Raw genomic sequence first — 27,191 nt, forward strand, 5'->3', positions numbered from 1 at the left:
ATATTCTCATCACCCCAAAAAGAAATCCCATAGCCATTAAGCAGTCACTGTTCACTTCCCCGTCCCCCAGCTCCTGACAACCACAAATCTACTTCTGTTTTTTATGGATTTGCCTGTTCTGGATAGTTAGTACAAACAGAATCATACAGCATGTGGTCCTTTGTGACTGCCTCCTTTCACTTAGCATGTTTCTTAAGGTTCGTTTATGTTGTGGCGCGTGTCAGTATTTCATGGCTTTTTATGGCTGAATAACATTCCACTGCATAGATCTGCCACAATTTGTTTCTCTGTTCAGCACTGAGGGATATTTGGTTTCCGGGTTTTGCCCATCCTGAATAATGCTGCCATGAACATTCATGTCCAGGTTTTTGTGGGGACAGGTTTTCAATTCTGTTGCATGTATACCTGGAAGTGCAACTGCTGGGTCGTGTACAAGAATCACTCTTCGAATAAAGGTTCACTAACACTGTACGTGTGACCCCGGATGGGCCACGTAACCTCCCTGAGCCTCGCTTTCCAATATAGTAAAACAGAGATGATAACAACACCTACTTCGTAAGATTGTGCGAAGTAACTGAAATCGTGCCTCCACAGCGCTTAGCACAGCACGCAGCCGATAGTAAGCACTCGGTAAAGGACGCTGAAAGTCTAGGGAGGGACCTCCTCTGAGTCCGCTCCCTGCACCTCCCTCGCCAGAGTCCGGCAAACCGAGGTTGTCTGCCAGGCCGGTCCGGCGCGTCCTCACCGCGCGGCGGAGCCCCGGACACCCTGGTCACCGAGGCCCTGCCGGGCGGCGCTCAAAACTCCGGCCCCAACCCGCCGCCCGCCGCCCGCCGCGCCAGCTCTCACCTGCGACTCTTCGCGCCACTCTTTCAACTGCAGCGCAGGCCCCGGAAGCAGATCGCCCGGTAGCGGAAGCAGATTTCTGAGACCGGAAGCGAGTGTACGGCAAACATGGCGTCGGTGGCGCTGGCGCTAAGGACGCGGGCGGCTGGTAACGGGACGCCGTGGCTGTTGCGGGGCGAGGGGTGCAGGCGGAGCGGGGACCCTGCAGGGAGCCTGAGGGTGGAGGCCGTTCCCCGCGGCCCCTAGGCGCCGAGCCGGGAGAGCGCGGGGGGCCCTCGAGCTTTGAGGGGCAGCTGTCACTGACCACGTCGGGCGCCCGGCCTTGGGTGGTGGTTCGAGGAGCATGTGTCCTTCCTTTGCCCCGCGCGCAAGTACAGCTTCCCTAGCTTTTGGTGACGTGAGCACGCCGCTTCCACTCCGTGGATCCCTTCATCTATAAATACTGGCACACTGGAGCTCAGAAGGTTAACAGATTAAAGTCTTTATGCCAGGCAGTGCAGTTAGGTGCTGGGGATCTCAGCAGAGAAGAAGACACAGTCTCTTATCTCCCGGGCCGGTTCTTTCTAGTGGATAAGCCAAAAATAAGCACAGAAACAAAATGGTTGTAAATTGTGACGAGTGCTGTTAAAGAAAGCAAAAATGTGTGTGTTTGCTGTCTTTTTGGGGGTTGGTGGTCAGGGAAGCCCTTCGAGGAGGTAACATCTAAGTTAAGACCTAAAGGATGACGGGAGGCCTAGCCCTGGTAGAGAATGAGGGGCAAGAGAGTGACATAAGCCAGTTTTACATGTTGAGAAGCAAACCATTGCTCTTACGTGAATTTAAAAGGGGGTAGGAGTGGAAAGGAGGAAAACAGTTGGGAAGCTATAATAGTAGTCCTGATGAGACATGATTTAGCCAAGATGCTAGTGTCAGTGAACTTGGGGGAAATGGGTGGTTTTAAGATCAGTTTTGGAGATAAAACTCAGAGTTTGCTTGTGAGCTGGTTATGTGAGATGAGCAAAGGAAAGTAATCTGCAATGACTCTTTGATTTCTGCCCAAGCAACTGCATAGTTGGTAGCATCCTTTACTCTGAGGTGGAGGATGGGGAGTAGGCTGAAGGGCAAAGATTTGTGAAAGAGATAATGTAGATAAAACAAAAGCCCCATTCCTCAGCTTAATAAGTTAGAGGATGAATGAATGAATAGATTTAAAGGTAGATAGATCTTGGTGCTGGGCATTTAACATGTCTTTCTAAGCATTTATTTCTGGTCCTTTGTCCCAGCTACTCTCTATCATTAAAACTTCAGAAACCTGGGGGCGCCTGGGTGGCTCAGTCGTTGGTTGTCTGCCTTCGGCTCGGGTCATGATCTCAGGGTCCTGGGATCGATCCCCGCATCGGGCTCCCTGCTCCACGGGGAGCCTGCTTCTCCCCCTCCCACTCCCCCTGCTTGTGTTCCCTCTCTCGCTGTGTCTCTCTCTGTCAAATAAATAAATAAAATCTTAAAAAAAAACAAAAAACAAAAACCTTCAGAAACCTGGTTTCAGGAACTCTGAACTTGTAGGCTCTGGAGACTCACAGGGCTTCTCTAAAGATTCTGGCATAGCCCTGATTAACCAGGGCTGTGTCTGGAGACCTGAAAGCAAGGACTGCCAGCCCTGTGCTTGTCACATAGCAAGTGGCTTCCAACTTAGTTAGTATGAATTTTAGTTCACTCTCCTTTTAAAAAGAAATGCCATTGAGCATTTTGGAATGAGTATGGAGAGGTCAGGTTGTCAAGGGCAGGGCGTCAGTCTTCTTGGTCAGGACACGTACTGGGTGGGCTTGCTGACGAAAGAGTCCAGCCTTCTGAAATAGCTAAGAGCCTGTGGGAGCTACCCTCCGAGAAGCTGCCCTTTTTGTTTACGAGTATTTGGTGTGCAGGGGATGGGTGAATGGTTGAGAAAGTGGTGGATGACGCCAAAGCAGGACCCTCTCTCTGGGTGTCCTATTGCTGGGCTCTGTGGTCCAGCCCCTCCACAGTGTCTGGAGCCTTGAGGACATGTGGTGAGTGAGGCTGAAACCAGCAGCTCTGTGGTGTCCTCTCGCTGGCTTGTATTTCCTGTGGTGTTTGTTTCTCTTCAACAGGACTGAATGTGTCAGGACCCAGGGCACATGGTGTTTATTTTCTTTCCGTGAATATTTCACTGCCCACCGCCTCCCCCGGCCACACACACACTTCTCATGCAGGGCATACGCCCTGGACAATACAAGGAATGACTTGTCCCCTGCCTTGGAGAAGGCCAAGGACTTTCAGACACTCCCTGAAAACCACCAACACAGTCGAGTGGCATTTCTGCTCACGTATCTTCCTCACCTCCCCCGCCACTACCCCCGCCACCTCTCAGCTTACCAAATGGCCCATTGAGGCAGAGGAAGAGTGATTGGGAGCCTCTCTGAACAACATTTCTGTTCCGTCTGCAGTTACAGCCCTGCTGAGCCCCCCTCAGGCTGCGTCTCTTGCCATCAGATATGCATCCAAGAAGACAGGTGGCAGCTCCAAAAACCTGGGTGGAAAGTCACCAGGCAAACGCTTTGGCCTCAAGAAAATGGAGGGTGAGCGTGTGCCTTGGCTTCCATTTTCCAGCTGCACCCTCCCTTGCTGTCCCTGGCATTCCTTTGCAGAACAGGAAGACCATGCCCCCTCCTGGTCCTCTACTTTCCGCTTAGCTCGCCAGAGCATTTGGCTCCAGATTACAGATGCAGAGAAGACCTGAGGCAGGGAGGGGGTCCTGAGGAAGAGCAGATAGGTGTGAACCTGGGCCATGTGACTGGAGAGAAGAGTGTGGAGACTGGCGGGGGTGGTTCAGGGGGTGAGACTGGCAGAGGGAGATGGGGGCTGCTTGTGTCCGAGCATGTAGGAATTGGCTTTGTCCAGGGTCAGGCTTAGAGGTTGGTGTGCAGCGTCTGGGCCAGGAAATCGAGGGCCGGTATGTTTTTTCAGCAGTTTGCTGTGCTGCCCCATCACTGGGGCCCACAGTCAGCGTGCTTATGGACTTTTCTTCTAGGTCACTATGTCCATGCTGGCAACATCCTTGCGACTCAGCGCCACTTCCGTTGGCACCCAGGCGCCCATGTGAGTTCCTCTGTGGCCCTTTCCCCTTTTTTCTTTCCCAGGACCACCTCTCTCTGTTCCTAAGCATGGTAGTGATAATAAAACAGTTGTGTTTATGGGATACTTAGCAAATGCCAAGCATCATTTTGCTTCCTGGGCCTGCATTGTCTCGTTTCATCCTTAGCCTATCCCCATGATGCACTAGGTATCACTAGGTATCCATTTTCGAGGTAGGATGCCAGAGACTTAGGGAGTGGAGGGGGCCACATGGCAGAACTGGGGTTCGTGCTGGGGCTGCCTGCCTCCCAGTCACTGTGCTTTGCCTTGTGGAGCATCAGCCTGGTTCTCTTGGGTCTCCTTTCTAACCCCACCTGTTAGAGGAGGAGATGCCTAGTGATTTGAGATACTTTTTGAATCTTGGGAAACTAATTTCAGTGTATTCCTTTTTCCTTCTTGCTAATCCTCTTTTGCATAAAATTGTTATTAGATGGCTGAAAGATAGTTTGAATTTAATAAAATAGAATTCAGTGTATGTGCCAGAAACTAGGTCCATATCAGGCAGGGATTTCAGTTTTCGGCAAGTTGGGATTACTTTCTGAGGTAGGAAGGTTCTTTGTTAACACAGATCTGTACCGTACTCTTTTTTTTTTTTTTTTTAAGATTTATTTATTAGAGAGTCTGAGCTCCCAGCCGAGCTTGGAGCCTGTCTTGGAGGCCTGATCTCACAACCCCGAGACCATGACCTGAGCCAAAAATAAGAGTGGGATGCTTAACTGACTGAGCCACCCAGGCGCCCCCGTACTGTACTCTTCACATTATCTTAAATGTTAGTTTAGTTTCCTTTGTAATCAGTCCCCTCACCGCCCCTTTTTTGGCCATTTTAGTAGGCGTATAAAGACTGATAGTAGCCAATAATTAGGTCAGAAATGCTAGTTTACATGTGAATGGATTGCATTTGTAGTAGCTTTGTCTCGTAGGACTTGAGGCCCTAGCTGTGTGGCTGTGGTAACCCTGGGGACTCACTCAAATAGCGGCAGCAGTAATAAAAGCTGACGTGTTTTGAGCTAAGCAGTATTCTAAGCTCTTTATGACTAACTCACTTAATCTTTGAGGGGGACCCCATAAAAGTAGTTAATATTATCCCCATTTTGCAGATGAGAAAACGGAGACACAGTGAAGTAATGCAGCTTGCCCAGGCCACACGACAGTAGGTAGCGGTGCTGGGATTTGAACCAGGCATCCTGGCTCCAGAGCCCCGTCCTTTAATCAGAGAAACATTGAATAATGCTCTATTGCCTGGTAAAAGTTGCCCCACATCCAATCTCAAGTTCTAAAGGAAAAATGCTAAAATATATGCAGTTTACAAACTGTATACGCAACACGTAGTTTATTCTCTGCTCATAGTTTTCATCGAGAGCAGTTAGAAATGCTAGCTGCTTCACAAGGTGAGGACTAAAGGGGTCAGGGGAGCACTGCCTGCACGTGCAGGCGCTGCGAAAGGACTGGTGCCTGTCGCTCTGATTGCTGTTTTGTTAGATGACATATTACCATAGGGCTTTGGTCCATACTTTCCTTAGAGCCTAAACTTCAGAGGTCACTATATAGGATGAAACTGTCAAGCTCATGTTTACTATGACAACTCCAGTGTTTTTTAATTTTAAGTGAGGCCGGCTCCCAGGGGGCAGTGCTTAGGGGCATCTTCCCGGGCCTGGTTTGGGGATCTGTCCGGTGTGGTGCCCAGCCAGCCGCACAGACATGGGTCTAGAGACCAGCCTTCAGGGACTGAGCACCCGCGAGGACTGGCTGTTGGAGTTTTCTTTTCCCTCTTCTGTTACAGAGTCCTAGATGCCAAGGAGGTGCCAGGCAGCAGGAAAGGGAACCCGAGATAGAGCTTTCTGATCCCCCCCTTGGTCCCAGAGCCTGAATCCTTATGAGAAGTTTGTCCCGAAGCCCTGGGATGGACCTCCCGGCCTTGGGTCCAGCTGACCAGGTCTTTGTGTTGCAGGTGGGGCTGGGGAAGAAGAAGTACCTGTATGCTCTGGAGGAGGGGGTAGTCCGCTACACGAAGGAGGTCTACGTGCCCAGTCCCAGCAATGCAGAGGATGTGGATCTGGTCACCAGGCTGCCCAAGGGTGCTGTGCTCTATAAGACTTTTGTCCACGTGGTTCCTGCCAAGCCTGAGGGCACCTTCAAACTGGTAGCTATGCTGTGAATTCTTGGTTGAGGCCATTGGTTGGAGCCTGGAGCCCAGGTGACAGGAGAGGGTGACAGCAGAAGAAGTCAGGGGTCGGGACAACAGGGCCTCCTGAGGAAGTCTGCTTGGTGGTGATTGCGGAAGTCTCTGAAGTGACTGGCTGGGAAGCCTTTTGGGAGACTTGACCTGGGGCCAAAAATACAGTTTGCTGGAGTCATGAGCCTGTGCTGTGTGGGGATAAACCTGGCCGGGGCTGCTTACGCGTTTATTGGTCCTTAGCCACGTTCTGTGGTGCACACGGAGGAACAACCGCAGAGCAGAAAAGAGAGCTCTCAGAGTGAGGAAATGACAGGAGGGGAGTGTGTGTGAGGAGGGGATTGCTTTTTTTTTTTTTTTTAAAGATTTTATTTATTTATTTGAGAGAGAGGATGAGAGGAGAGAGAGAGCACATGAGAGGGGGGAGGGTCAGAGGGAGAAGCAGACTCCCTGCTGAGCAGGGAGCCTGATGCGGGACTCGATCCCGGGACTGCAGGATCATGACCTGAGCTGAAGGCAGTTGCTCAACCGAGCCACCCAGGCACCCAGAGGAGGGGATTGCTTTAACACCATCTCCCTGAGGGGAAGGAAGAGGAGAACCACCCCCCCACCCCCGCCCTCCACCCCCCCAACCCCCCATCCCTTGTCCGGAGGGGTCCTCGGAGGAGTGGGTGGGAGGGGCTACAGAGGAAGCAACAAGGTCATGTCCTCTCCTGGAGCCACATTTGGAGGGAGCTGGGGCTGTAGCCGCTGGAATGGCCACATGGCGGACCCCCGTGGATCCGGCCTAGAGAGGCCAGGTGGACCCAGGTCCTTTCAGTGATGAGGCAAAATGAATGACAAATGGGCTTCTTTCCGCACACCCACCTCACATCCTTTTCTGGTTCTTGGTTTATCTCAAACCATAAACAGCCTCCGAGGATCTGGCTTTAGGAATACTCAGTCTGGGCCTAGAGTGGGCTGGGACAGGCCTTCATTGTCAATCCAACCCAAGACCTTCAAGGCTTAGCTTCCAGTGGAAGGGCCAGGAAGAAAGCCTCAGCTGGGGCAGAGGGTTGTCCTGGCCTTTGGGGATAGGTGGTTTGGGCTACAGCCACAGGGGGGCTTGTAGAGTCCAGTGGCTTCAAGGACTCTGCCCTGCAGGCAGGAGCTTCAGGGATTGGAGGCGCAGAAGCCCCACAGTTCAGGAGATCTGCCTTGAACTTGGCACTTTGTTCTCTCAGGGCATGGCCCCAGATTCTCCATGTGCAGATCCTTGGCAGAGGTGACCCAGGGTTTCACCCCACTTCTTGTGGGGTCTCATGTACCAAGGCCCCAGCTGGGAAGATTGCTGGGGGCGTCTCTGTGAGCTCAGCACTGTCCCTGCCAGGCCTCTGGAGAAGCTCGAAGGGGCCAGATGCAAGAGGTTCCCTCCTAGACAGCGGTGTTGCCCTGAGCAGAGCGGGGCGGGGGGGCTGCTGCTTCATGGGGTGGGCGAGCAAAGCCACAGTTGGCTGATGGTGCAGGCAGTGACTTTAGGGCCTCCTCATAGCTTGGTGGCAACTGAGGGGTAGGGAGGAAGGCATTAGCCATTCCCTGACACCCCAGCCTCTCTCCACCTGCCCATATGTACACGCACTTTCTTCGGGCTTCGGCCTTCTGTGCCTCCTCTCCCCCAGTGATGTTCCTTCCTGGAAACAAGTTGAGCCCTAGAGCCGTTGGCTCCGTGGAAACCCGCAGAAGCCTGTTCTGAATCCCAGGGCAGGCCCCCCCGGGCTGGGGTCCGCTGTCCTTCCCTCCACCCAAAGAGGTGAAGTGGGGCTTCCTTTCAAATCCTGGGGCTCTCCCCATCAGTGGCCCTTTCCTCCTCCTGGTCTGAGGGGCTTTAACTGGGCATTATGTGTAAGAGTAATATGAAAATAGCTCACTTCTCCAAGGCACCTGAGGCTAGGAATGCTGAACATTCACCTCTCTGCAGGCCCAGATCCCGAAGCACCGTGCAATCAGCTGGTGAACCTGCTTGTGCTGGTCCTTCTTTCCAGTATTCTCCTAGCTGGGCAGGCGAGCCAGCTGCCACAGGGGAAGCCCCACGCGGACTCCCTCGCCCCTCAGGGGATAGCCCTGTAACCAAGAAAAGCCGAGGGGACCAGGCAGGCACACACGACCCTTCGGCTTCCATTTGGACCTTCTTCCCCAGGGTGAGCCCAAGATTAGGGTATCACACGCTCTCCTTTCCCAGAAGTCTCTAGGCATCATCCCATCCTCCCCCTAGCCACCCTGAGCCCCTGGCCTGGCTTCAGGCCCGCAGTACACAGCTCTCCACTGACTCCCTGGTGGCAGCCCCAAGGGTCTTCCCTCACTTGCATCCCCTGGGAATCTCAGCAGCTTTCCACTGCCTGGACCTCGCTGGGGTCTCCTATGGTGCAGAAGCAGGGAGGGGGGCAGTCCTGGGGAGCATGAAGGATGACAAAGTGAAGCTCCAGATTCAGGGTCAGCAAGCAAGAGAGCAGAGCCCAGCCCCTTCCGTCCCTGTGTCGCTCTCCCCAACCCCTTTGGTTCTCTCCAGCGAGCCCAAGGCACAGAGCTCGCTCCTCAGCATTTCTGAGATGCACTCAGTGTAGAGGTACCACTCCTCTCTGGCCCCAGCTTCTCACGCGGTCTGGCAGCCAGCTCTGATGCCCTTTTGGGGGTGAGTCAGAGAAGACCTCCTCCTCCTGTGCCCACCTCTCCATCCTCTCTGTCTGGTGCCCAGAATTGTGTGCGTGTGTGTGCGGGGGGGAAGGGGGGGAATCAGAGCATGGGGAGGTTGCAGGTCGGACAATTCCTTTTGCTTTCTGTACCCAGGCTCCCACATGGTGCCCCGTCCCTGGGGAGAGGCCTGCCGGTATGGTAGCCACCACCCCCTCTCCCTCTGGGCTCAGTGCTCTGGGCTCTCCCCTGGGAGAGGGTGAGCCTCCAGCTGCTTGGAGAGCTGGGATAAGACCATTGTCCTCACCAGCAGCTCCCAGCACATTAACAATGTGCTCCCCATTAACAATAACAAGCTCCCCATTAACAATAACAATCACCAGGCAGGACGCTGGCAAGGACCTTATTAACCCTTTCCACACTGCTGCCCTGGCCCCGAGGGAACCCAGGCTGGAAGGGGCAGAGTCCAGAGAGTAGGTCCCGAAGGCCCTTTCCTTACTGAACAGTTGCTCTTCCCGGGCCAGAGAGCAGGTGCCCTTTGGCTGGGGCTCGGGAATGGGGGGCGGCAGCAGGGGAAGGGTTGTTGGGCAGGGGTGCTTCCGTATTGGCTGGGGCTCTGGAACAAGAGGCAGGAGCGGGGAGCCTGGCCGCGCTGGGGCTCACGCTGGTACTGCAGCAGCTGCAGGATGGCCATGATGAACACCAGGGACGAAACTACCCTCCCCCCAGACGCACAGTCAAGGGCCCAGCCCGCACCTGGCATGCATGGGCCCATCTCACCTCCCCACGTTGGAATCACACTCCAAAAGTTAGGTAGGATCGACGGGTCTAGCTAGCATCAGCCTGACATGCAGGGGAAACTGAGGTGCGGGCGGTTCCCTTTCTGCCATGGCACCGACCCCCTGCGGCAGACTTAGTAGGAGGGCAGTGTAGTTTTATCCTGTCCCTTCAGTCCAGGGAAGTGAGGTGTGTAAGGAGTTTAGAGAGGGACAAACTTAGGGGAGCGGGAAGGAACTTGTGGCAGGCTAGGCACCCTTAGAAGCGACAGGTCTGAGGGGCCCGGGGAGGACCCCAGGGCCTGGACTCAGCCCCTTCTCCGCTCTCCCAGACCTCTGCAGGCAAGGGCCCAGCCAAACACACCGTTCTTCCCAAGTGGTTTGCTCCAGGTGACCCTACAGATGAAGAGGCTGGGCTTCCGGCCCACAGCGCGGGGTCAAGGGTACATCTGATCCAACCCCGGGGCTCAGGACAGCAGCAGGGACTCAGAGCTATGGCTAGGAGGCTACTGTCCACGGTGATCCCTGCACGCAGAACCGCAGTGGCAGAGGGGTGCCAAGACAGGGCATCAGCCTTGAGCCACCTTGAAGACAGCCAGCAGGGCCACCCCCCAACCCAGGAACCCTGGCCCAGAGGAGCGACTGCATTCAGAGCCAGCTTGTCGGTGCCGTGCCATGATCCCGTGTCCTACAGAGGGCACTCCCCTCTCCGGGCCCGGCGGCCATGAAGGTCCCTCTACGACTTTCAGAAGAGGTTGGCGGGAATGGGCTCAGCGTATGGTATACCCATCGGCCAGCCTGGAGGCTCCAACTCGCCCAGACCTCTGCACTTCCCACTTCCAGATCACCTCCCAGCGACTCTGCCCCGCCACTTCCCATTGGCCCAGGTAACGGGGCTCAAGATGCCAATTGGCTGTCTTCTGCTCTTGGCTCCCGCCTCTAAGGGAACGGAGGTGTCCAAGGTTGCCCTGGAAACCGGGCACGCGGGCCACAAAATACAAAAGACTCTGCCCAGGCTCTTCCCCTCCCTCCAAAGGAATTATTGCACAGCCTAGGGGGTCCAGCCTGCCCCAGCCAACCCCCACCCCAACCCCACATCCCGCCTGCCCTGAATCCTGATCTTGACCCCAGGGGCCCAGCCAGGGGAGGATTTGAAAGCCTCAAAGAGCCCAAACCTCCAGGCTGAGCTAACTCTCCAGAAAGGCAGCAGAGAAGCTGCGCTCGCTCTGGCCTCCATGGCTTGCACAGGGGAGAGGCCGGGGGAGGAGGGCCTCCACCGCCAAACCTGCCTTCTGAACCGGCCAGGGGTTCTGGAGCCGGGAGCCTGGTCCAGGTCCTGCAATGCTTCCAACTCAAGAGGTCAACCCAGGCCTGCCAGAGCAGTGCGGATGGAGCTGCCCTGCAAATTAGTATCTCCTGGGGCCGGGGCGGGGGGCGGGGGGGCTTTGGATCCATGCCTTCGCTGGGCTCCCATCTCCCACCAATGAACTCAGAACCCTCAGTCAGGATGCCCAGCCACTGGGCTAAACGTGCAAACTCAGAACGTTCACGGCAGGGCACGGTCATGAGTAATAAGTAACCAGGGCCTGGTGTGATGCGGTGAGCGTGGCAGGGCTGAAACAGAGCGCATGCCCCGCTGAGGTCAAAAAACAAAGACTCTGGAAACTGTTGTGCTAACCTAACGACAGCCCGGGTGAGCCTTGCCAGTTGCACGGCGAGTCCTCAGCCAGCAGAGTCTGAATGCTCTGACCATTCCTGCCTGGGTGGAACATGCTGGACCCGGTTAGCAAATTTTTCTTTTTATCGACCTCAGAGTTGATGTAAAAAAAAAAAAAATTCTAGAGACTCGGAGGGGGGGTTTCAGAGCTTGACAGAAATAGCAGCCAGAAAACTGTCATCCTAGCCCCTCACCCGAGCACTGTTCCCCGGGGGGTTGGTGCTTGAGTCAGCTCCTCGCTGGTGACCTGCCCTCAGGAGGGCAGGGGGTGGTGAGAGCGCCATGCAGGCCCCCTGCCCTCCTCGGGAGCTTGCTGCCGCCACCTGAGGGCTGTGACTTCGGGCTCATCATTTCGGTTTCCTGATGTGCCAGATGCGCATCATAGGAGCGCCTGCCCCACAGGGTTGTAAGGATTCAATGAGATGCCGCGCCTAGGGTCCACCCGCGGGCTGAACAGACCACCCCACCGCCCTTCCTGGTGGTCAGGGGCGCCCTCTGCTGGCCACTAGGAAAACTGGACATGTGGCAGCCTAGGCAGGAATGAGCCCTTTGTTCCCCAAGCGGAGCTGAGCAGGCCGGCGTGACCCGCCCAGGGAAGGATTTTAAAGGCCTGAGAAACCCTCGCTCCCACATTAAGTAAGGTGTGAAGGGCTGATACGGAGCCCCGGCTGCAGAGGAGGAAGGTGGGACAAGCCTTTCCAGCAGGCCCTCCCAGGGCCTAGGGCGGTGGCCAGGGCCCCATGCCACTGTTACTCTTGCCCCTAAAGCTCCAACGGTAACTACCAGGCTGGGGCTGGGGCTGCCTCCATTCTGGAAGGTGCTCCATACGTCAGAGCGGGGCAGGAGAGTGAGGAGGGCTTGTGGGATGGGCCCTAGTGATGCCAAAGGCAAACAAACCAGCTTCCCATGGAAGGGCCGGGTCAGGACCCTCGAGAACTGAACTGGCTCTCGCGCTGGCCTCCTGGGTGGCAACGAGCCAAGTGTCCAAGCCTCTCTGGGCCTGTCTGGCCCTCAGAAAAAGAGGGAGCTGCTTTGGATGGGTTCTTGCATCCTTTCTGGTCTTGGGTTCTAAACCGTTCCCATTCGAGGAAAATGAAACCTCCACTTTCTCAGGGCTGCCAGAGAACACCGGCGAAGACACTGGGGAGAAGGCCCAACAGCGCCGGCTTCCCGACACCCAGGAGGAAAGACACAGAGGCTCCACTTAGAGAGATAGAGATATATTTCTTCTGTTGCATATTTCAGACTTCACACGGAGCTTTCAGGCACAATGCTGCTCTAGGTTCTTCGGAGAGCCCTGCCAAGAGTCTTCTTCCCACACTGCTCGTGATGGCTCGCCCCTCCAGGGCGGGAGCCCAGGCCCGCCGTGCAGTTCTGGGTGCCTGGGAGACTCTGCATTGGTCTCAGCAGGCCCTGACGCCCTGCCTTGCCCATCGAGGGGCCGGACATGCTGGAAAGCCCTAGAGCCGGCCCCACCCCTTTCTTCTACGGCCCCCTGGCTACAAGAGGAGAGGCTATCCCGCTAGAGTCCAGCTCTGCAGAGCTCCCCCAAATCACCTGGTCTCTGGGCCTGAGAGCCTGGCCCGGCACTTGCACCCCCGTAGAGCCTCAGCCGTAGGCACCACAGGCCCAGGCTGGGGGAACAAGGCCCTGGAGAGTGAGGCAGGCCCAGCCCCCTCCGGAGCGACAGCAGATGGGCTCATCAGGGCCCTGCTCCCCAGAGCCATGGCCCACTTCCTGGGGCTGCTCTGAGCCCTATTGCACAGTTCTCATTTCCAGTTCCTCCCGCTACTACCCATTAAAAACAAACAAAAAAAAACCCCCAAAACAACAAGAAACCTAGAAGGGAAAGTGGGGAAGAGCGGGGCGTGGAAGCTGGAGCCCTTCTCCCCACATTCCTGCCCACCTCTGGTCCCCAGCAGAACCGACGGCAGTGAGGACCACGCCCCCTTCCCTGCCGTCTGCGCGGGCTCGGGATGGCTAGCATGGCCTGCGTGTGCCTCCGGTTCTCGCCCCTCCGCTGTCTGTAAGGTGCAATTCCCCGGGTCCTCCGGACACACTGGCTGGGGCCCTGCTACCTGAGTCGCCCGTCCGCTTTGACGGGCCCCAGCTCTGATTTGGGGTCGGGGAACACAGAGCTCCAGCTGGTCAGTCTGCAGAGCTCCAGGGACGGGCAGGCGGACGGGCCCATGGTGCACAGTCCGGCCACAGACCAGAAGCCACTCAGCTCCCCATCTGTCCAGGCCTCAAGTGCCGGGCCTGTGAGCTCCGCGTGCCGGCGGGCGGCCTCCTCCGCGGGCTCAGGCTGAGGCAGGTTCAGGATGCCGCTGAGGCCCTGGAAACTCTGCTCCATGTACTCGTTGTGGGGCGGCCCGGCGTGCAGCCAGCTGGCATCATCTGGGGGTGTGGAACAGGTGGTAAAGGCCAGCCCCTGGGATTCGGGTCTGGGCACCCCAGTGTCTGTCCCCATTCTACCAGGGAGTCACATCTCGCTGAGTGACCTGTGACCTTGTGCTAATCCACAGAACTTTCCGTGCCTGTAAAACTGTTCGTTTTTACCAAGTCAAGACCGTAATCTCTGAATTCCCACCTTGAGGATTCAGAACAGTGGGATCAAGGCACTTTGGAAGATAACGTAACTTTCCCATAATGGTCTGGTCTCTGTCCCCGTGCCCCTTCTCAGCCACCCCCAGGGGTTCCCAGAGCCATCAGAGGCCCCACCCTCGGGCCCTCAGCTGTGGGGCCCTGTGCGCTTGGCTAGCCAGCCCTTCCCACCACCCCTTACCTCCTACCCCCTAGACCCTCTGTTCCCCCCATGCACCAGATGCCTGTGGGGTTTGTCTCCTCAGCTTAGAACAGCCCTCTCTGTCTATAAAATTCCAGCTCCTCAGGGCTCAGCTCCAATCCCGGCCTGCTGGAGAGCTGACCTCCACCTGTCCCCATCTGCTGCATCAGGCTCAGAGTCCCCGGGGAGCAGGGGTGTGGCTTCTCTGCTCGGGATCTGCCGCAGCTCCCCTAGTACCCCATCCTTCTCTGGGTTACTCCTGATCTTCTCTGTGATAAGATGTAGCCAGAGAAAGGAAACATCACCTACCTATTGAGCACCTACTGCATACAAACCATGTTTACCCACATACTCATCCCTAATACTTCCCAGGGGGTAGTTGTACTAGGCCTCTCTTGAGGGAACCTGAAGCTCATGCCTGTGTCCAGAGCCTGCTCCCTTAGCCTCAGCCGACTGTGAGCTGGGCCATGGGATCCTGCCCACCCAGCAACACGGCAGACTGGGTGGCCCATCAAATCTGCTGCCCCAAGACTGAGGAACCTGGGGACCAAGAGGCCCTGGTCAGTCTCCAGTGCACGGAGAGACCAAGTATCATGTATTGAGAAGCCAGAGCCTGGGGCTGATACACAGACAGGGGACAGGTGGCCCCACAGAGACAACAGAGAAAGCACCTCTGGTTCCTGGGGTACAAGGGGGGGACCAGAGACATTTCCTGGGTTCTGGGGGACAGCCCTACATTCTTCCAATAATTTCCCCATTTTACTTGAGCTGGTTTGAGTTGACTTGTGTTCCACACACCCCGGAGGCCTCCAATCGTTCTATCCCTCCTCCTTTACACGTAGTAAGACCGGGGCTCAGAAGGCCAATAACCTGCCAAGGATAAAGGCCCAACTAAAGTGTCAGAGCTACATCCTAAAGCCAAATCCACCTGACCACAAAGCTTACCTCACTACCCTACTGCAGTGTGGGGACACTAAGGGACAGACCACCCAGGCCCCAACCCTGCCCCTTCCCCTTGAGGGTCAGCTCTGATGGTCAGCCTCTTGGGACCGGTCACCTGCTTGGCGAATCCTATTCTGGTTTCTGGGCCTAGATCCTTACCTTTCCTGAGAGGTAGTTTGCGGTTGAAGGTCAAGGGCAGCACGAGGAAGCGGGTCTCACCCAGGGGTTCCCAGAACTGAAGCAGTCGAACAGTCCAGGCCCCTGGCCGCAGGGGCCGGCTCAGTGGGGGCTTGTACTGCGTGACCTCGGTGTCCGCGTCTACCGCGATGTCATACGACGTGGCCACCACGTAGGTGGGGTCAATCCACACCACGGTGGCTGTGAGGTTGGGGCCCCGGGCCCAGCGCTGCATGGCCACAGGCTCATCCAGCGGCCCCAGCAACCCCCCAAAGTTCCGGAAAAGACGCTCTTTGGGGTCCCACTCGGTGCCGACCTGTAGGGAGGGAGGCAGCTGGGCAGGAGCCTGGGGGCCAAGTCCTCTCTACTCTGGTGCTGCCTCTAACTGTCTGTGTGACCTCGGACCAGTCACTCTATCTTTCTGGGCCTCAGTTTCCCCATTTTGCAGAATGAAGGGCTTGGACTAGGATTTCTCTAAGATCTTTCTCCGCCCTGAGATTTGTTCTAGGCTCCTGCTGTGGCTTGCTCGGTCGTGGTGGGGGCAGTAAGGCAGAGACGAGGTTTGCGGCCCTGCCCAGAGACCATCCCCACACGAAGCCACGGCCTCTGAGAAAGAGCCGACACTCCAAAGCCTAATGGAATATCAAAGTCCCTCTAGAAGAAAACCACTGCAGTTTCGAAGACGGGGCTTGCGTTGTAGAGTAACTTCGGTCCCCTCCCTGCTCATGCACGTGCACCCCGCGGGGGAGGTGCTCCTCAGCGTGCGCCCGCCAGGCAGACACCAGCTCCGTCGCGGGGGAGGAAGGGCCCGTGAACCCAGTCCTGAAAGGCCTGACCCAGTCCTTATCCCTCCCTTGGTGTCTGTCCCCCTCTTCCCACTACCCTGAGTCTTGCTGGGGGTCAGGAGAAAGCAAGGGGAGGACCTGTCCCACCTCCAAACTCTGGAGCCGGCTGGCCTGGTCACTGCGCCCCAACAGCTTCAGCGACCCCTGGGGCATCAGCCACATCTCAAGCGTCTCTGCCGGCCCCTGGGCTGAGGGCCACACCGCCTGCGTCACCAGGTAGCCCTGGAAATGGTCGTCATAGAAATACAGGTGCACGCTGGACGGCAAGCCCCGGGGCTCAAACCTAAGAAGGTTCCGGCAGGGAGAAAGGGAGATGCCATCAGCACACCCGACTTGGCCTGGAGTCCCAGGGAGGGGGGTTCTGGGGAATCCCATCCCCAGGTGCGGCCTTTGCCCCAAATCTCACACCCGCAGCACCTATGTGCCTGGCTCTTGCTCTGTTTTATTTGCCTCTTCCCCTGCTTCGGACTGGGGGCTCCCGGGGGCTGGGGCGGTCTCTTCCTGACCGGCCTCCCCACACGTGGAGGGCCTGCGACAGGTCAGAAGAAGGTCTCACCTGCAGAGCAGGGTGGCCAGCGGGGGCGCCGTGGCGGCAGCGTGGCGCAGGCTGAGGCGGGCGAAGGCGGTGTACGCGGTGAGCGTGACGTCACTGAGCCCACTGGGGCCATCGGCCGCGTCGTAGGTGTTCTCCCAGTAGGCCTTGAGGGCCGGCGTGCCCGGCGGGTAGCTGCCATACAGGTGGGCATCCAGGATCTCCAGGACCTCCTGGTTCACAGTCGACTCAAACTTCCGGGCGAAGAAGGTGGGTCTGGAGACTTGCTGGAGTGGGAGAGGCAACGGGGCTGAAGGGGCCTGGAGGTCTTGGGCGGCGTGGCTAGGGTCCGGGGGGGCCCTCCCTGCTGCCGGCGAAGCCCCGAGAACGGCTACAGGGGAAGCCCCCTCCCCCCAAGATTCTCTGGTGGGGGCTCAGCCTGAGTCCCTTCTGCCCCCGAAAGCACAGAGAGAAGGGCCGGCGGGGGGGCGGGGGGCGGGGAGCACCTGCAGCCGGAGGGCGTCCCGCGGCTTGAAGTCGTTGGGCGAGCAGCCGCACCAGTCCACGACATGCTTGTACTGACACCTGCAGCCCAGCCTGCGGTTCCAGTTGGTGACCCGCAGGTTGTTGTCCACCAGGCTCTCGCAGGCCGGGCTGTTCTCCAGCACCGTGTGGAAGAAGGACTGCGGGGGGCGGGGCGGGGGGTGAGCTGTGAGCGCCCTGGCCCACAGCCTCCCCGGCCTCACGGAGCGGGGGGCCCCGGGCACCCACCTCGGCGGGGAGCAGCGTGTACGTGTAGAACTGGCGCAGCTGGGCCACCAGCGGGTCGTCCGTGTACACCACGTACTCCACGAAGCTGCGCGTCAGCACGAACCAGTCGGAGCCACCGTCCACCACGATGCCCGCTGGGATCTGCCGCTCGCCCAGCCGCCACATGTGCGAGTCGCACTCGTGGAAGAGCCGGTCCAGGCCCTGTTTCTTGATGAACCTGTGGGGGGCGGGGGCAGATGGGCCATGATGAGGGTTGTGGGGGGCGGGGGCAGACGGGCCATGATGAGGGTTGTTGGGGGGGGCAGACGGGCCATGATGAGGGTTGTGGGGGGGGCAGACGGACCACGATGAGGGTTGTGGGGGGGGCAGACGGACCACGATGAGCGTCATGGGGGCGGGGGCAGACGGGCCACGATGAGGGTTGTGGGGGGCGAGGAGCAGATGGGCCACGATGAGGGTCGTGGGCGGTGGGGGGCAGACAGGTCACAATGAGGGTCGTGGGCGGTGGGGGGCAGACGGGCCACAATGAGTGTCGTGGGGGGCAGGGGGCAGGCTCTCTCATGCGCCCAGGGACCAGCATGCTTCAACCTGGGCGTGGTTGGGAGGCTCTGCAACCCGGCCGTGTGTGGGAGGGGCTGCAATGAGACCCCTCACCTGGAGTTGTCCCGGCCATGTGATTTGAGGAAGTTCTTGTCCCGGTTCTTGGACAGGAAAGCCACCAGCTCCTCGTTTGTCCTGGAGAGGGGAAGGGGCACGGGCAGTGTGTCTAAGGGGACTGGCTCGGGCTCAGGCCACACTCCCCATCCCGGCACCCTCTGCCTTCACCCTCTGCTGCTCCCTGCCTCACAGAGAGCTGCCCTGCCCCTGGATGATGCTCTGCGGTGGTGGGCACCCGCAGCTTTCCTCTGCCCCTTGCCCTCTGACCGTGCACCCCAGCTCCAGGCCTCTGCCTGCTCCCTAGTCTCTTGTCACTCTCAATTCTGACATCACCTTCCACCAGCCCCTCCCCTAACCCACGGCTGTGCTCCAGGGACCAGAATGAGGCCTGGGGGAAGGGAAGGAGTCGATCAGGCCCCTCCCACCCCCAGGACCCAGGATTCAGAGCACCGCCCCGTACCTGGTTGGGTAGTCAGTGGCACTGAGGTTGATGAAGAAGTCCCATGCCCAGCCGGGCACCTCCAGGAGGTCCTGCATGCTCCGCAGATACATCCGCAGCAGGCTGGCCCCGCCCCAGATGGTGACCATGCGCCAGGGTGTCACCCGCACATTCTCGTACTGCCGGGCCAGCTCCACCACCTCACGGTGCAGGTAGTTGAAGCGCTGCGGGGGAGGTGGGGGGGGGTACTCAGCAGCCGCAGGGTGCCCCCCCCCAGCATTACAACCTCCCCACCCCACCCCTAGGACAAGTGACATGGAATGGAGAGACCACAGGGCAGGGCTCCAGCTCTAACCGGGGGCCGCCCGAGCAGATCAGAGAGCCTGGCTATAGGTGACCGGCTGGGTCTTGGTGCGACTCACTCAGATCCCTGTGTTGTCCCCCCAACAGTACCTTGTCTACGTGGATATAAAAGAAATGCTGCTCGTGGTAGACAGCCTTGAGCAGACGCTTCAGCTGGCGGACGGCACGGCCATGAACCACCAGCATGTAGGCGATTCGGACTGGGGGGCCATCCGCGGGCTGCTGGGCCTGGACCTCGTCCCACTGGATGCCGGGGCTCATCTTCCCTGAGAGGAGAGAACAGGGCCATCAGTGAGGCCCCTCCCCAGGCCACAGGCTGGGGGTGAGCCAGGAGGACGGACTGCCTGCCTTCCACAGGAAGGACCTCGGACTTGGAGCCTGACGCTCCCGGGGCCCGGCTCCGCCTCTGCCGCCCAGTGCGCTTTATCACAGGCGCCGCCAGGGAGGTGGGCCCCAAGAGCTTCCTCCCCTGGGAACCGAGGGTGAAGCGCCCTGCTGCGCCACCCGCCCGGGGCTGCCCCGCCTCCGCCCGTCTCCTCCTCTTACCAGCCAGCTGGCAGCGCCGGGGCACAGCCTTGGGCATGAGGCTTCCGGCCTGGTGCAGGCACACCACGTGGGCAATCTCCTGCTGGCACTGCTTGGAGCTGGCCCGGGCCAGCGCAGACAGCGCATCCTTGCCCACGATCTCGCACTTGGGGGTGAAGCCGTTGTCCGTGGGCTGGGGGGCGCCCTCCACGCTCCCCGTGTCTCCGTGCGGTGGGAAGCCAGCCGCCCCGACCAGCGCCTCCCCGGCCGCCGCCCCGCTCAGGTTCTGGCGGCCTGGGGCCTCCGGGGCTGGGGCCGGCGGGATGCGGCGGCTGGCTCTGTGCCGGCTGGTGGCCGCCCGTACCACCTTGGCCACGGGCACGCCGGGGCTCTCGGCGCGACCCCGCCAGCGCCCATGCCTTCTGCCCGCGCTGCCCCGCCGCCCGGCCGAACTGTCCGTGTCCTTGGAGCCCTCGCCGGGGTCCAGCGGCCGTGGCTTCCTCTGCCTTCCTTTCTGTAAAAGACAGTCAGACCAGGTCACGGGGACAGTCGCTCTCCTCCTGCTGGTTGGCTCCCTGCTGGCCTCGGGCCTAGAAGGCGCTGCCTCACCCTCCGCCCCGCGGCGGCCGTTCTCTGGGGGACTCTGCACAAGGAGCACCTCCGCAGGGAGGCCTCCCCGAGCAGCCGGCCGAGGAAGTGCCACCCTGTCCGGGCGGCCGCGGCAGCCACACCCCCAGTGCTCACAGCACAGGGCACCGCGTCCCCCCTGTGCTTTGGAAGCAGATGCCGCTCTCTTTTTCAGCAAATAACGAACATGAATGTCACAAAAGAAGGGCATGGAGACCCTGCAGAGGACACAAGAGTCCCCCACCCCCCCACCCCGCCGGGGCCTGGCTGGGAAGAGACGGAAGGAAAGCGTTCTGCCAGCCAGGGCACTTCCGTGCGGGAGGGCGGAGGCCGCGAGAGTAAAGGGGCCTGGCCTGGTGGGGAGCACAGAGGGGAAGCCTGGGACCCCAATACTGGTGGGCTTCTCTGGGAGGCAGAGACCAAGACGGAGTCAGAGCGCATGACTTGCACTGGGTTGACACCCATGGACGACGGGGGGGTCGGCAGGCCAAGCCGTCAGCCGGCCAAGCAGTCCTGCCCCCGTGTTAGAGGGGACAGAAGGAAGAGCTTCAGACAACCGTGCAGCTCGGAGAGAGCCTTGGCCAGCTGCTGGGAAGGGCACAGTCACCGGCTGGAAGGCTGAGGCAGCCACACCTGGAGGCTGGCACCTGCCGCTCCCCACGCTCCTCACGGCCCGTTCTCTCTAGAAGGGAAATCACGGCTGCCACACCCTGCTTCCCGGCTCCCCTGCCTCTTCTCAAACCAGGCGCTTCCCTAGATGGTCCGGTCACACCCAAAAGGCATGTGTACCCACCCTCTTCTCCAGCCCTCCCTGTCCCCCCTCCTCGGCGCCCCTCCCTGCTGGGCCAAATCCCACCCATCCTTCAAGAGCCAGCTCCGAGTCCCCTCCTGCGAACTGTCCCATTTGCCCCCAAGGGGAACGCAGGGGAGGGACCGTCACACCAGCCCCATGTCCCCGAGTCCGGAGGAGAGGACGCGTGGCTCGTGTCTGGTGGCCGAGGCGTGGAAAGAGCACGAGGCGCCGTGTGACCGCCCTCCTGGCTGCCTACCTTCTCTGAGCAGGTCCCTCAGTGATGAAATGGGAGGGAGGTGCGAGCATCAGTGAGAGAGAGTGTGAGCTAGTGTGTTGGACGGAGCTGTCTCCGCCAGCCATCCGCCGCGCCCTCGCTGTCGACTCCTCTGTGGGCCTCCCCGGCCACCCACCATGGGCCACGGGCCTTTTCTGGCCTGGCCTCTCGACAGACAGCATGACCTGCTGAGCCACAGCTGCCCTCCTGGGGCTTCCACTGCCTCCCTGGCCGCTCCTCCTCAGTCTTCTTGGCCCACCCTCCATTTTCTCCCAGGACCACCCTGGGGCCCTTCCTCAGCCTCACTTCCTGGGCGACCTCGAGCAGCCTCTGAACTCCAGCCACTCTCAGGTGTCTCTCCCTGGCCCGGACTACTCCCTTGAGCCTTCAGGTGTTTAACTGCCCACCTGCCCCCTCGGTATCTCCCTCGGGAGCCTGACAGACCTCTGGAACCCACAAGTCCAAAAGCGAGCTCCTCCTCTTCCTCCCCAACCTGCCCCTATGTCAGTCTCCCCGTCCTGCTAACGGCGACCCCCTCCTTCCAGTCATTCAGGCCGAAACCTTTGGGGAGTCATCTTTGACTCTAGTTTTCCTCACACCCCGCATCGATCCCTCAGCAGTAAGCCCTGCTGGGGCCACCTTCACGATATGTCCAGAGGCTGACTACCTCTCACGGCCACCCCTGCCCAGCGTCCGTGGTCCCCCTGCTCCTCCTCTGGTTCCCTGATGGTCTGTTCCCCTCACAGCAGCCAGTGTGTTCCCATTAAAACAAGCCCCACCTCACCACCCCTCTGCTCCAAACCACCCACGGCCTCCCCTCCGAGGGCGAAACCCACAGCCCCTCCAAGAACCCACACAGGCTGCGTGCACCGGGTCTAGCCGCCCTCCTGCCACCCCTCCCTTTCCGACCTCATTTGCTGCTAACCTCATGCTCACTCTCCTCCAGCCACAGTGGCCTTCTCGGTGTCCCTCCAGGCCATGGGCCACACACTGTCCCCTGTGCCTGGAATGCCCTCCCCAGATGTCCCCACTGCTATGCCTTGCCCCCTTCAATTCTCTGCTCAGATGGCATTTTCTCAGCAAGGCCCACCCTGACGCACCAGATGCAAACTCCAGCTTCCCTCATCCTCCGCATCACTTTCCCCACAGTGCTTACTTCCTTCTCGCAGGCTAGAGTATTTATTTCTTTTGTGTTATCCTGTGTCTCTCCACTCACGAGGATGTAATGTCCACGAGGACCTGGCTTTTGTTGTGTTGTTCACTAATGCATTCCAAGAACCCAGAAGAATGTCTGGCAATGGGAGAAATGGCAATAAATATTTGTGGAATGAATGAATGAATGAGTGTAAGGCTCTTGGTATGGGCTCAGCATTTGATAGGATGCTAATATCCTCATTATTATTATTTCTACTATTGTTACCACCACTGGAAAAACATTAGGAAAGAGTCAAGTGTGAAGTCAGGAGAGGCGCCAAGGCCCTTATACACTGCGAACTCTATTGGGTTGAGTTTTCCCTGCCCCTGCCCTCCCCTCCCCTCCCCATCAGAGCACAGCAAGGACCCCCCCTGTCAGGCTGACAGCTACCTTAGGGCCAGAGGCCCACTCCTCCACCCAAGCACCCACACCCTCTGTGCACGGCACCCAGCCAGCCCTCTGATCTCTTGAGAGCTGCCCGATGAGAGCTGGGGGCATCTATGCCCATCTGAGGAGACACTACAAGGGGGAGGGCAGGGTGGGAGGAGGCAGCAGACCTCAGTCCACACCCACATTGGGGAGGGCGCCCTGGACCGGGCAGCCCCCAGGAAAGGTGAGCTGAGTGTATGTCAAGCAGGTGGCGTCTGACCTGGCAACAGAGCGGACAGAGAAAGACATTCTCAAGCTTAGGTGGCCAGAGATGGCGGGGCCGCTGTGGGCGCTCGGGGTGGGAGCCGGTACCAGCGAGTCAGGAAGTCAGTCAAGAGGGCAGGGCGTGGGGCACACGGCCAGGCTGGCTGCGGTGGGGGACAGGATGCGGGAGGAGATGGGCAGGCTGGTGCCCTGCACTGCAGTAGGGAGCCGGCCGACCCTGAGAAGGTCAATCCCAGGGGAAGCTGGGGGACCTGGAGGCAGCAGTGAGGAACAGGGGGTGGTCCCTGGTGGAGAGTCAGCCCCCACCTCTGCCCCCTCCCACCAATGTCCATAGGGGCATCAGCCGGGCCCCAAACTCGTGCCCCCAAGGGGACTTTCCCCAGTAGCCCTGAGGTCAGGGTGCCCTTTGATTCCTGAGGGTGGGGACTGGCCCTCTGACCTCTGGCCTGGATGCATTCTGGCCTTGGAGGACCCCTTCCCCACTGAGAAGGCATTCAAGTCCTCTGCCACTTCCAGAGAACACAGAATCGCTTCCCCCACACCCCACCACCTTCAGACATTTCAGACTGTGTTTAAAGTAAGTGGTGAGACCATGTTTGTGAAAGCTTTTAAAACCATAAAGTGGCTCTTTGGATGTTAATGGTCAGCCCTGGTCTCCACTCCAGCCCCTCCAGAGATGGGCAGAGTGTGCGTCTGCAATGCACATCTGATCCCACTGCCCTCCCCCCCACCCCGCTTCACTTGCAACAGCACCCGAGCCCCTTCCTAGGGTCTCTAGGATGTACCCCGGACTAACCCTTGAACCTTCTTCTGGGGAACGCGCCACACCCTCCTTCCCATTCCTCGAAGACACCCAGCCACGCCCATTCTCCGCAGGCTGCCCAAACTCTGTCCACTTCTCCCCAGGATGACTGGCTTCTTCAGTGCACACGCCACTTCCTGACAAAGCCTTCCCCGACCACCCAGCTCCACCAACCCGCTTGATACTGTTTCCTTTCCACTGTCAGTCTCTCCCTGCCCACTGTCTGCCCTCCAGCCCCTGGACCTTGTCTACTTTATTTCTGTATCCCCAGTCTCAGCACAGAGCCCACTATGAAGTACAAGTTAACCATCGTTTGTTGACTGACTGAATGATGGACTGGATGAATGAATCCCTACGCCCAGTGTGCAGGGCTGAGATCATATTATTTCCTGGCGGCACAGCATGTGCCAGGAACTCCTGCAAATACTCCATGGGCATCATTTTCACTTAATCTTCACGATGGCCCAGTGAGAGAGATGCTGTGAGCACCCCCTCTTGAGGGGTACACTACTGAGGACTCGGCAGGAGGTTAGGTGACGCACCTGTGGGGTTTCACCACCACTTGTCAGCAGTGCCGGAAGTGGACCCGGGACGGGGAGATGGGCTGGTCGGACTTGGGCGCCCACCTTCCTAGGCGTTATGCCCCGCTGCCTGGCAACCCCCGGCTCCGGCGAGGGGGCTGCTGAAGGGGTCCAAGCACCAATGGCGGCCTGGACTGCACAACCTTTAGGTCGACCTAATCGAGGACGTCTCCCGTCCCAGTCCAGTAAAGCCCTATCGGCTTCTGCCAGGAACCTGGACGAGGAGGTGGGGAGGTGGGATCCCAACTATTCTACTGCCCCTGTTCTCCACCCCAGGCTGTGGGCACAACAGCAGGGATTTGAGGCCTGGACAATCTCTCGGCCTCTTCAGAGACTCAGAGAGCCATCAGCTGGGGCCACTGGTTTCTGTGAAGCCCCAGCTGCTGTGCCATGGCCCTCCCCAGAGCGGTCACCAGCCTCCGCTCGCACACTCCAGGGTCGGAGGGCTCCCTAACTACCTCGGAGAACGTCTCATCTGCCCAGTCTTCTCACACTGACCCCAAAACACTCTTTCTCCTCCTCCTCCTTACTGGTCCACACAGAACAAGCTCACTCCCTTCGGATGTCACAGAGCCAGCCTCCTCCCGACCCCACTCAGCACCTTTTGGAGTTATGGTCCCACATGACTCTGTTACAGCTCCCTCCCCATGCCAGCCTCTTGGTTCCCCCCAAGAAGGAATGGGCAGCCCTTATCCCAGCTTCCACAACAGGCCTTCCAAAGTGCCCAGATGTAGGAGGGCTAAGTGGACTTGGAGGCTCCCTTGGCCTTCGCACTTCCACGTGGAGAGGCCCAAGAGGACAGGGCAAGCAGAGCGACGGACTCCCAGCCCTAGAGGCACCAGAACCGAGGGGGTGGGGGTATGGGCAGAGAAGCCCTGCGCTCTGGCCCACGACTTAGGGTCAGGGTTTGGCTTACCTCCTGGACCTTCCAGGATGGCCCCAGACCCCACTGGACCCTTCCTGACCACCCTAGGAGGGGACGTGTCAGGGCCTCCAGCTGAAACCAGCCAAGAGTGAGTGACACTCTCAGGGCAGGGACCTGGGTACTGAGCTGGACAGGTTTGTCCCTGCTCCGGGCCTGAGGCTCTGCTAAACCAGCTGATGCTGTCCCCATTCCCTAAGAGCTAGAGGCCCTCCCCACCCCGCTCCCCCCCATTCCCTAATGTCCTGAGGCCACTCACCAGCTCACCTCCCCCCGGCCATCTCCTCCTGAAGACCCACAGCTTTCTTCAGACCCCAGGTTAGGAAAGCCACGCCTGGGGGACACTCCAGTCCTCTCCCTCGGGGTCACTCCCTGTTCCCTCGGTTGCCGTACTGAGTTCCAGCCCCGGGCTCCACTTCTCCACTGGCAGCTGCCAGTCAAGCGCAGCTGGGCGCGGATGCCCGGGGTCCCTTGGCCCCGCTCCTCCGCCCACGACGCGCACACCCCCGCCCCCTCCCAACTTCAGAAAGTTTGGCCTGGGGCTCCCCACCTCCGAGCAGGCTCGGGCCCGGCCCCGCCTCCCGGTCCTGCTCCCCGCGCCTGACCTTCATAGCTCCCCGAGCCGGAGACCACCCCACCGAGACCCGCTCCTCCCGCCCGGGCCCCCTGCCCGCCCGCGGCCCGGGCCTCCGGGTCACGCACCGCCCCCGCGCGCAGTCCGTGGGGCCCTTCTGGGAAAGGGGCGCCAGGGGTCCGACGCCCCGCTCCCGGCGGCCGCCCGCGCCAGCACGCACGCGGCCCGTGCCCCACTTCCCCGGCCGGGGCCGCCCGCAGCCCCGCCAGGACCCCGCGCGCCCCCGCGCCCGGCCTGCCCGCCCGCCCGCCCGGCCGTCGGAGCACCTCGCCCGGCTCGTCCTCCTCCAGGCCGCTGAAGCTCCACACCACCAGGCCCTGCAGCAGCAGGATGGCCAACGCCGTGGCGATCGCCAGCTTGTAGCGCCGCACCAGCTTCTGCACCCGCGCGCTCGCCACCATCTTCCTGCCCGGGACGCGGGGCGCGCGCCCAGCCCTGCAACCCGGCCGCGGGCGCGCGCCTGGGCGCGGACCGAGCCGGCTCCCCCCTCCCAAGGAGGCGGGCCGGGCGCGCGCCGGGGCGGGGCGGGTCTGGGGGTGGGGCCCACGGGTCCGAAATGCCGCGCCCCGCGGCCTGGGGGCGGAGCCTGGGCCCGCAGTGCCGCCCTCCCCGGCCGCGCCGGGTCCGCCTCCCTGGCGGTGCCTTTCCTGTCTCCGTCCGCGGCCCGCCCCTGCGTGCACTCACCTAGTCCTGGACGGCAAGCCCATTGTACCCGCCGGGGGAGAGGTCGAGCGCCCGACCTCGCGCTGGCCGCCTGGTGTCGCGGGGGGTGGGGCAACTCAGCCCCGTGCTGATTAGCTCTCTGCCCAGGGCGCGCAGAGAATGCTAGAGCTCCCAGAAACGCCGAGATGGGAGAGATTGTGTAAGTGCGACAGGCCCCTGCTTAAAAACCCTGGAGGCCGCGCCAACAGGGCAAAGTCTAACCCCCTTGCCTTGCACCCGAGGCCCAGCACAAAGCCTCGTTTCCTCTCGCCTCTTTTCAGCCTAAGGATCTTAAGGCTTCTCCTCGAGCCGTGGTTCCCAAATTCTAGGGTGCATCGGAAGCACCAGGAGGACTTGATAAAACAGATTGCTGCTCCCCACCCCCGGAGTTTCTGCTTTGGTAGGTCAGGAGTGGTGCCCCGAGAATTAGGATTTTCAACAAGTTCCCAGGTGATGCCGATGCTGCTAGTCTGGGACTACATTTGGAGAACCATTAGACCTTTGCATATCTGTTTTCTTTGCCAAGTGCTAGCAGCTGTTCCCCGCCTCCGTCCTCTTCTCCATCAATGGCATCCCTCCCACCAAGTGCTTCCCCAGCACTGTGCAGTTGAGCACGAACTACATAGCTAGTTGTGATTTCTCTGGGGTCACGCCTTACTCACT

The 27,191-nt window shown here is 59.5% G+C and overlaps 2 protein-coding genes across 2 annotated transcripts; one reads left to right on the forward strand and one right to left on the reverse strand.

The window, feature by feature from the left end:
* The first annotated feature begins 878 nt into the window (after positions 1-878).
* On the forward strand, positions 879-6,332 carry MRPL27 (mitochondrial ribosomal protein L27). Its single transcript, XM_036094649.2, has 4 exons — positions 879-994; positions 3,288-3,419; positions 3,872-3,939; positions 5,924-6,332. The coding sequence occupies exons 1-4, from the start codon at positions 955-957 to the stop codon at positions 6,128-6,130; spliced, it is 447 nt and encodes a 148-aa protein (XP_035950542.1). The 5' UTR covers positions 879-954; the 3' UTR covers positions 6,131-6,332.
* A 6,180-nt stretch (positions 6,333-12,512) lies between these two features.
* On the reverse strand, positions 12,513-26,299 carry XYLT2 (xylosyltransferase 2). Its single transcript, XM_036094660.2, has 11 exons — positions 26,093-26,299; positions 19,366-19,858; positions 18,910-19,085; positions 18,478-18,680; positions 18,015-18,095; positions 17,361-17,577; positions 17,096-17,272; positions 16,614-16,876; positions 16,145-16,340; positions 15,195-15,528; positions 12,513-13,705 (listed from the first exon to the last, which is right to left on the reverse strand). The coding sequence occupies exons 1-11, from the start codon at positions 26,225-26,227 to the stop codon at positions 13,383-13,385; spliced, it is 2,598 nt and encodes an 865-aa protein (XP_035950553.1). The 5' UTR covers positions 26,228-26,299; the 3' UTR covers positions 12,513-13,382.
* Between the last annotated feature and the right edge of the window lie 892 nt (positions 26,300-27,191).

Source organism: Halichoerus grypus, chromosome 2, assembly GCF_964656455.1.
Source record: "Halichoerus grypus chromosome 2, mHalGry1.hap1.1, whole genome shotgun sequence".
Classification (NCBI taxonomy): Eukaryota; Metazoa; Chordata; class Mammalia; order Carnivora; family Phocidae; genus Halichoerus; species Halichoerus grypus.

Coding starts and splice junctions, on each gene's coding strand:
- MRPL27 (XM_036094649.2), top strand. CDS start 955: ATGGCGTCGGTGGCGCTGGCGCTAAGGACGCGGGCGGCTG. Junction 995..3,287: donor GCTAAGGACGCGGGCGGCTG/GTAACGGGACGC, acceptor TTCCGTCTGCAG/TTACAGCCCTGCTGAGCCCC. Junction 3,420..3,871: donor TGGCCTCAAGAAAATGGAGG/GTGAGCGTGTGC, acceptor CTTTTCTTCTAG/GTCACTATGTCCATGCTGGC.
- XYLT2 (XM_036094660.2), bottom strand. CDS start 26,227: ATGGTGGCGAGCGCGCGGGTGCAGAAGCTGGTGCGGCGCTACAAGCTG. Junction 18,681..18,909: donor TTTATATCCACGTAGACAAG/GTACTGTTGGGG, acceptor CCTCCCCCGCAG/CGCTTCAACTACCTGCACCG. Junction 17,273..17,360: donor ACACGCTGCTCCCCGCCGAG/GTGGGTGCCCGG, acceptor CGCCCCCCGCAG/TCCTTCTTCCACACGGTGCT.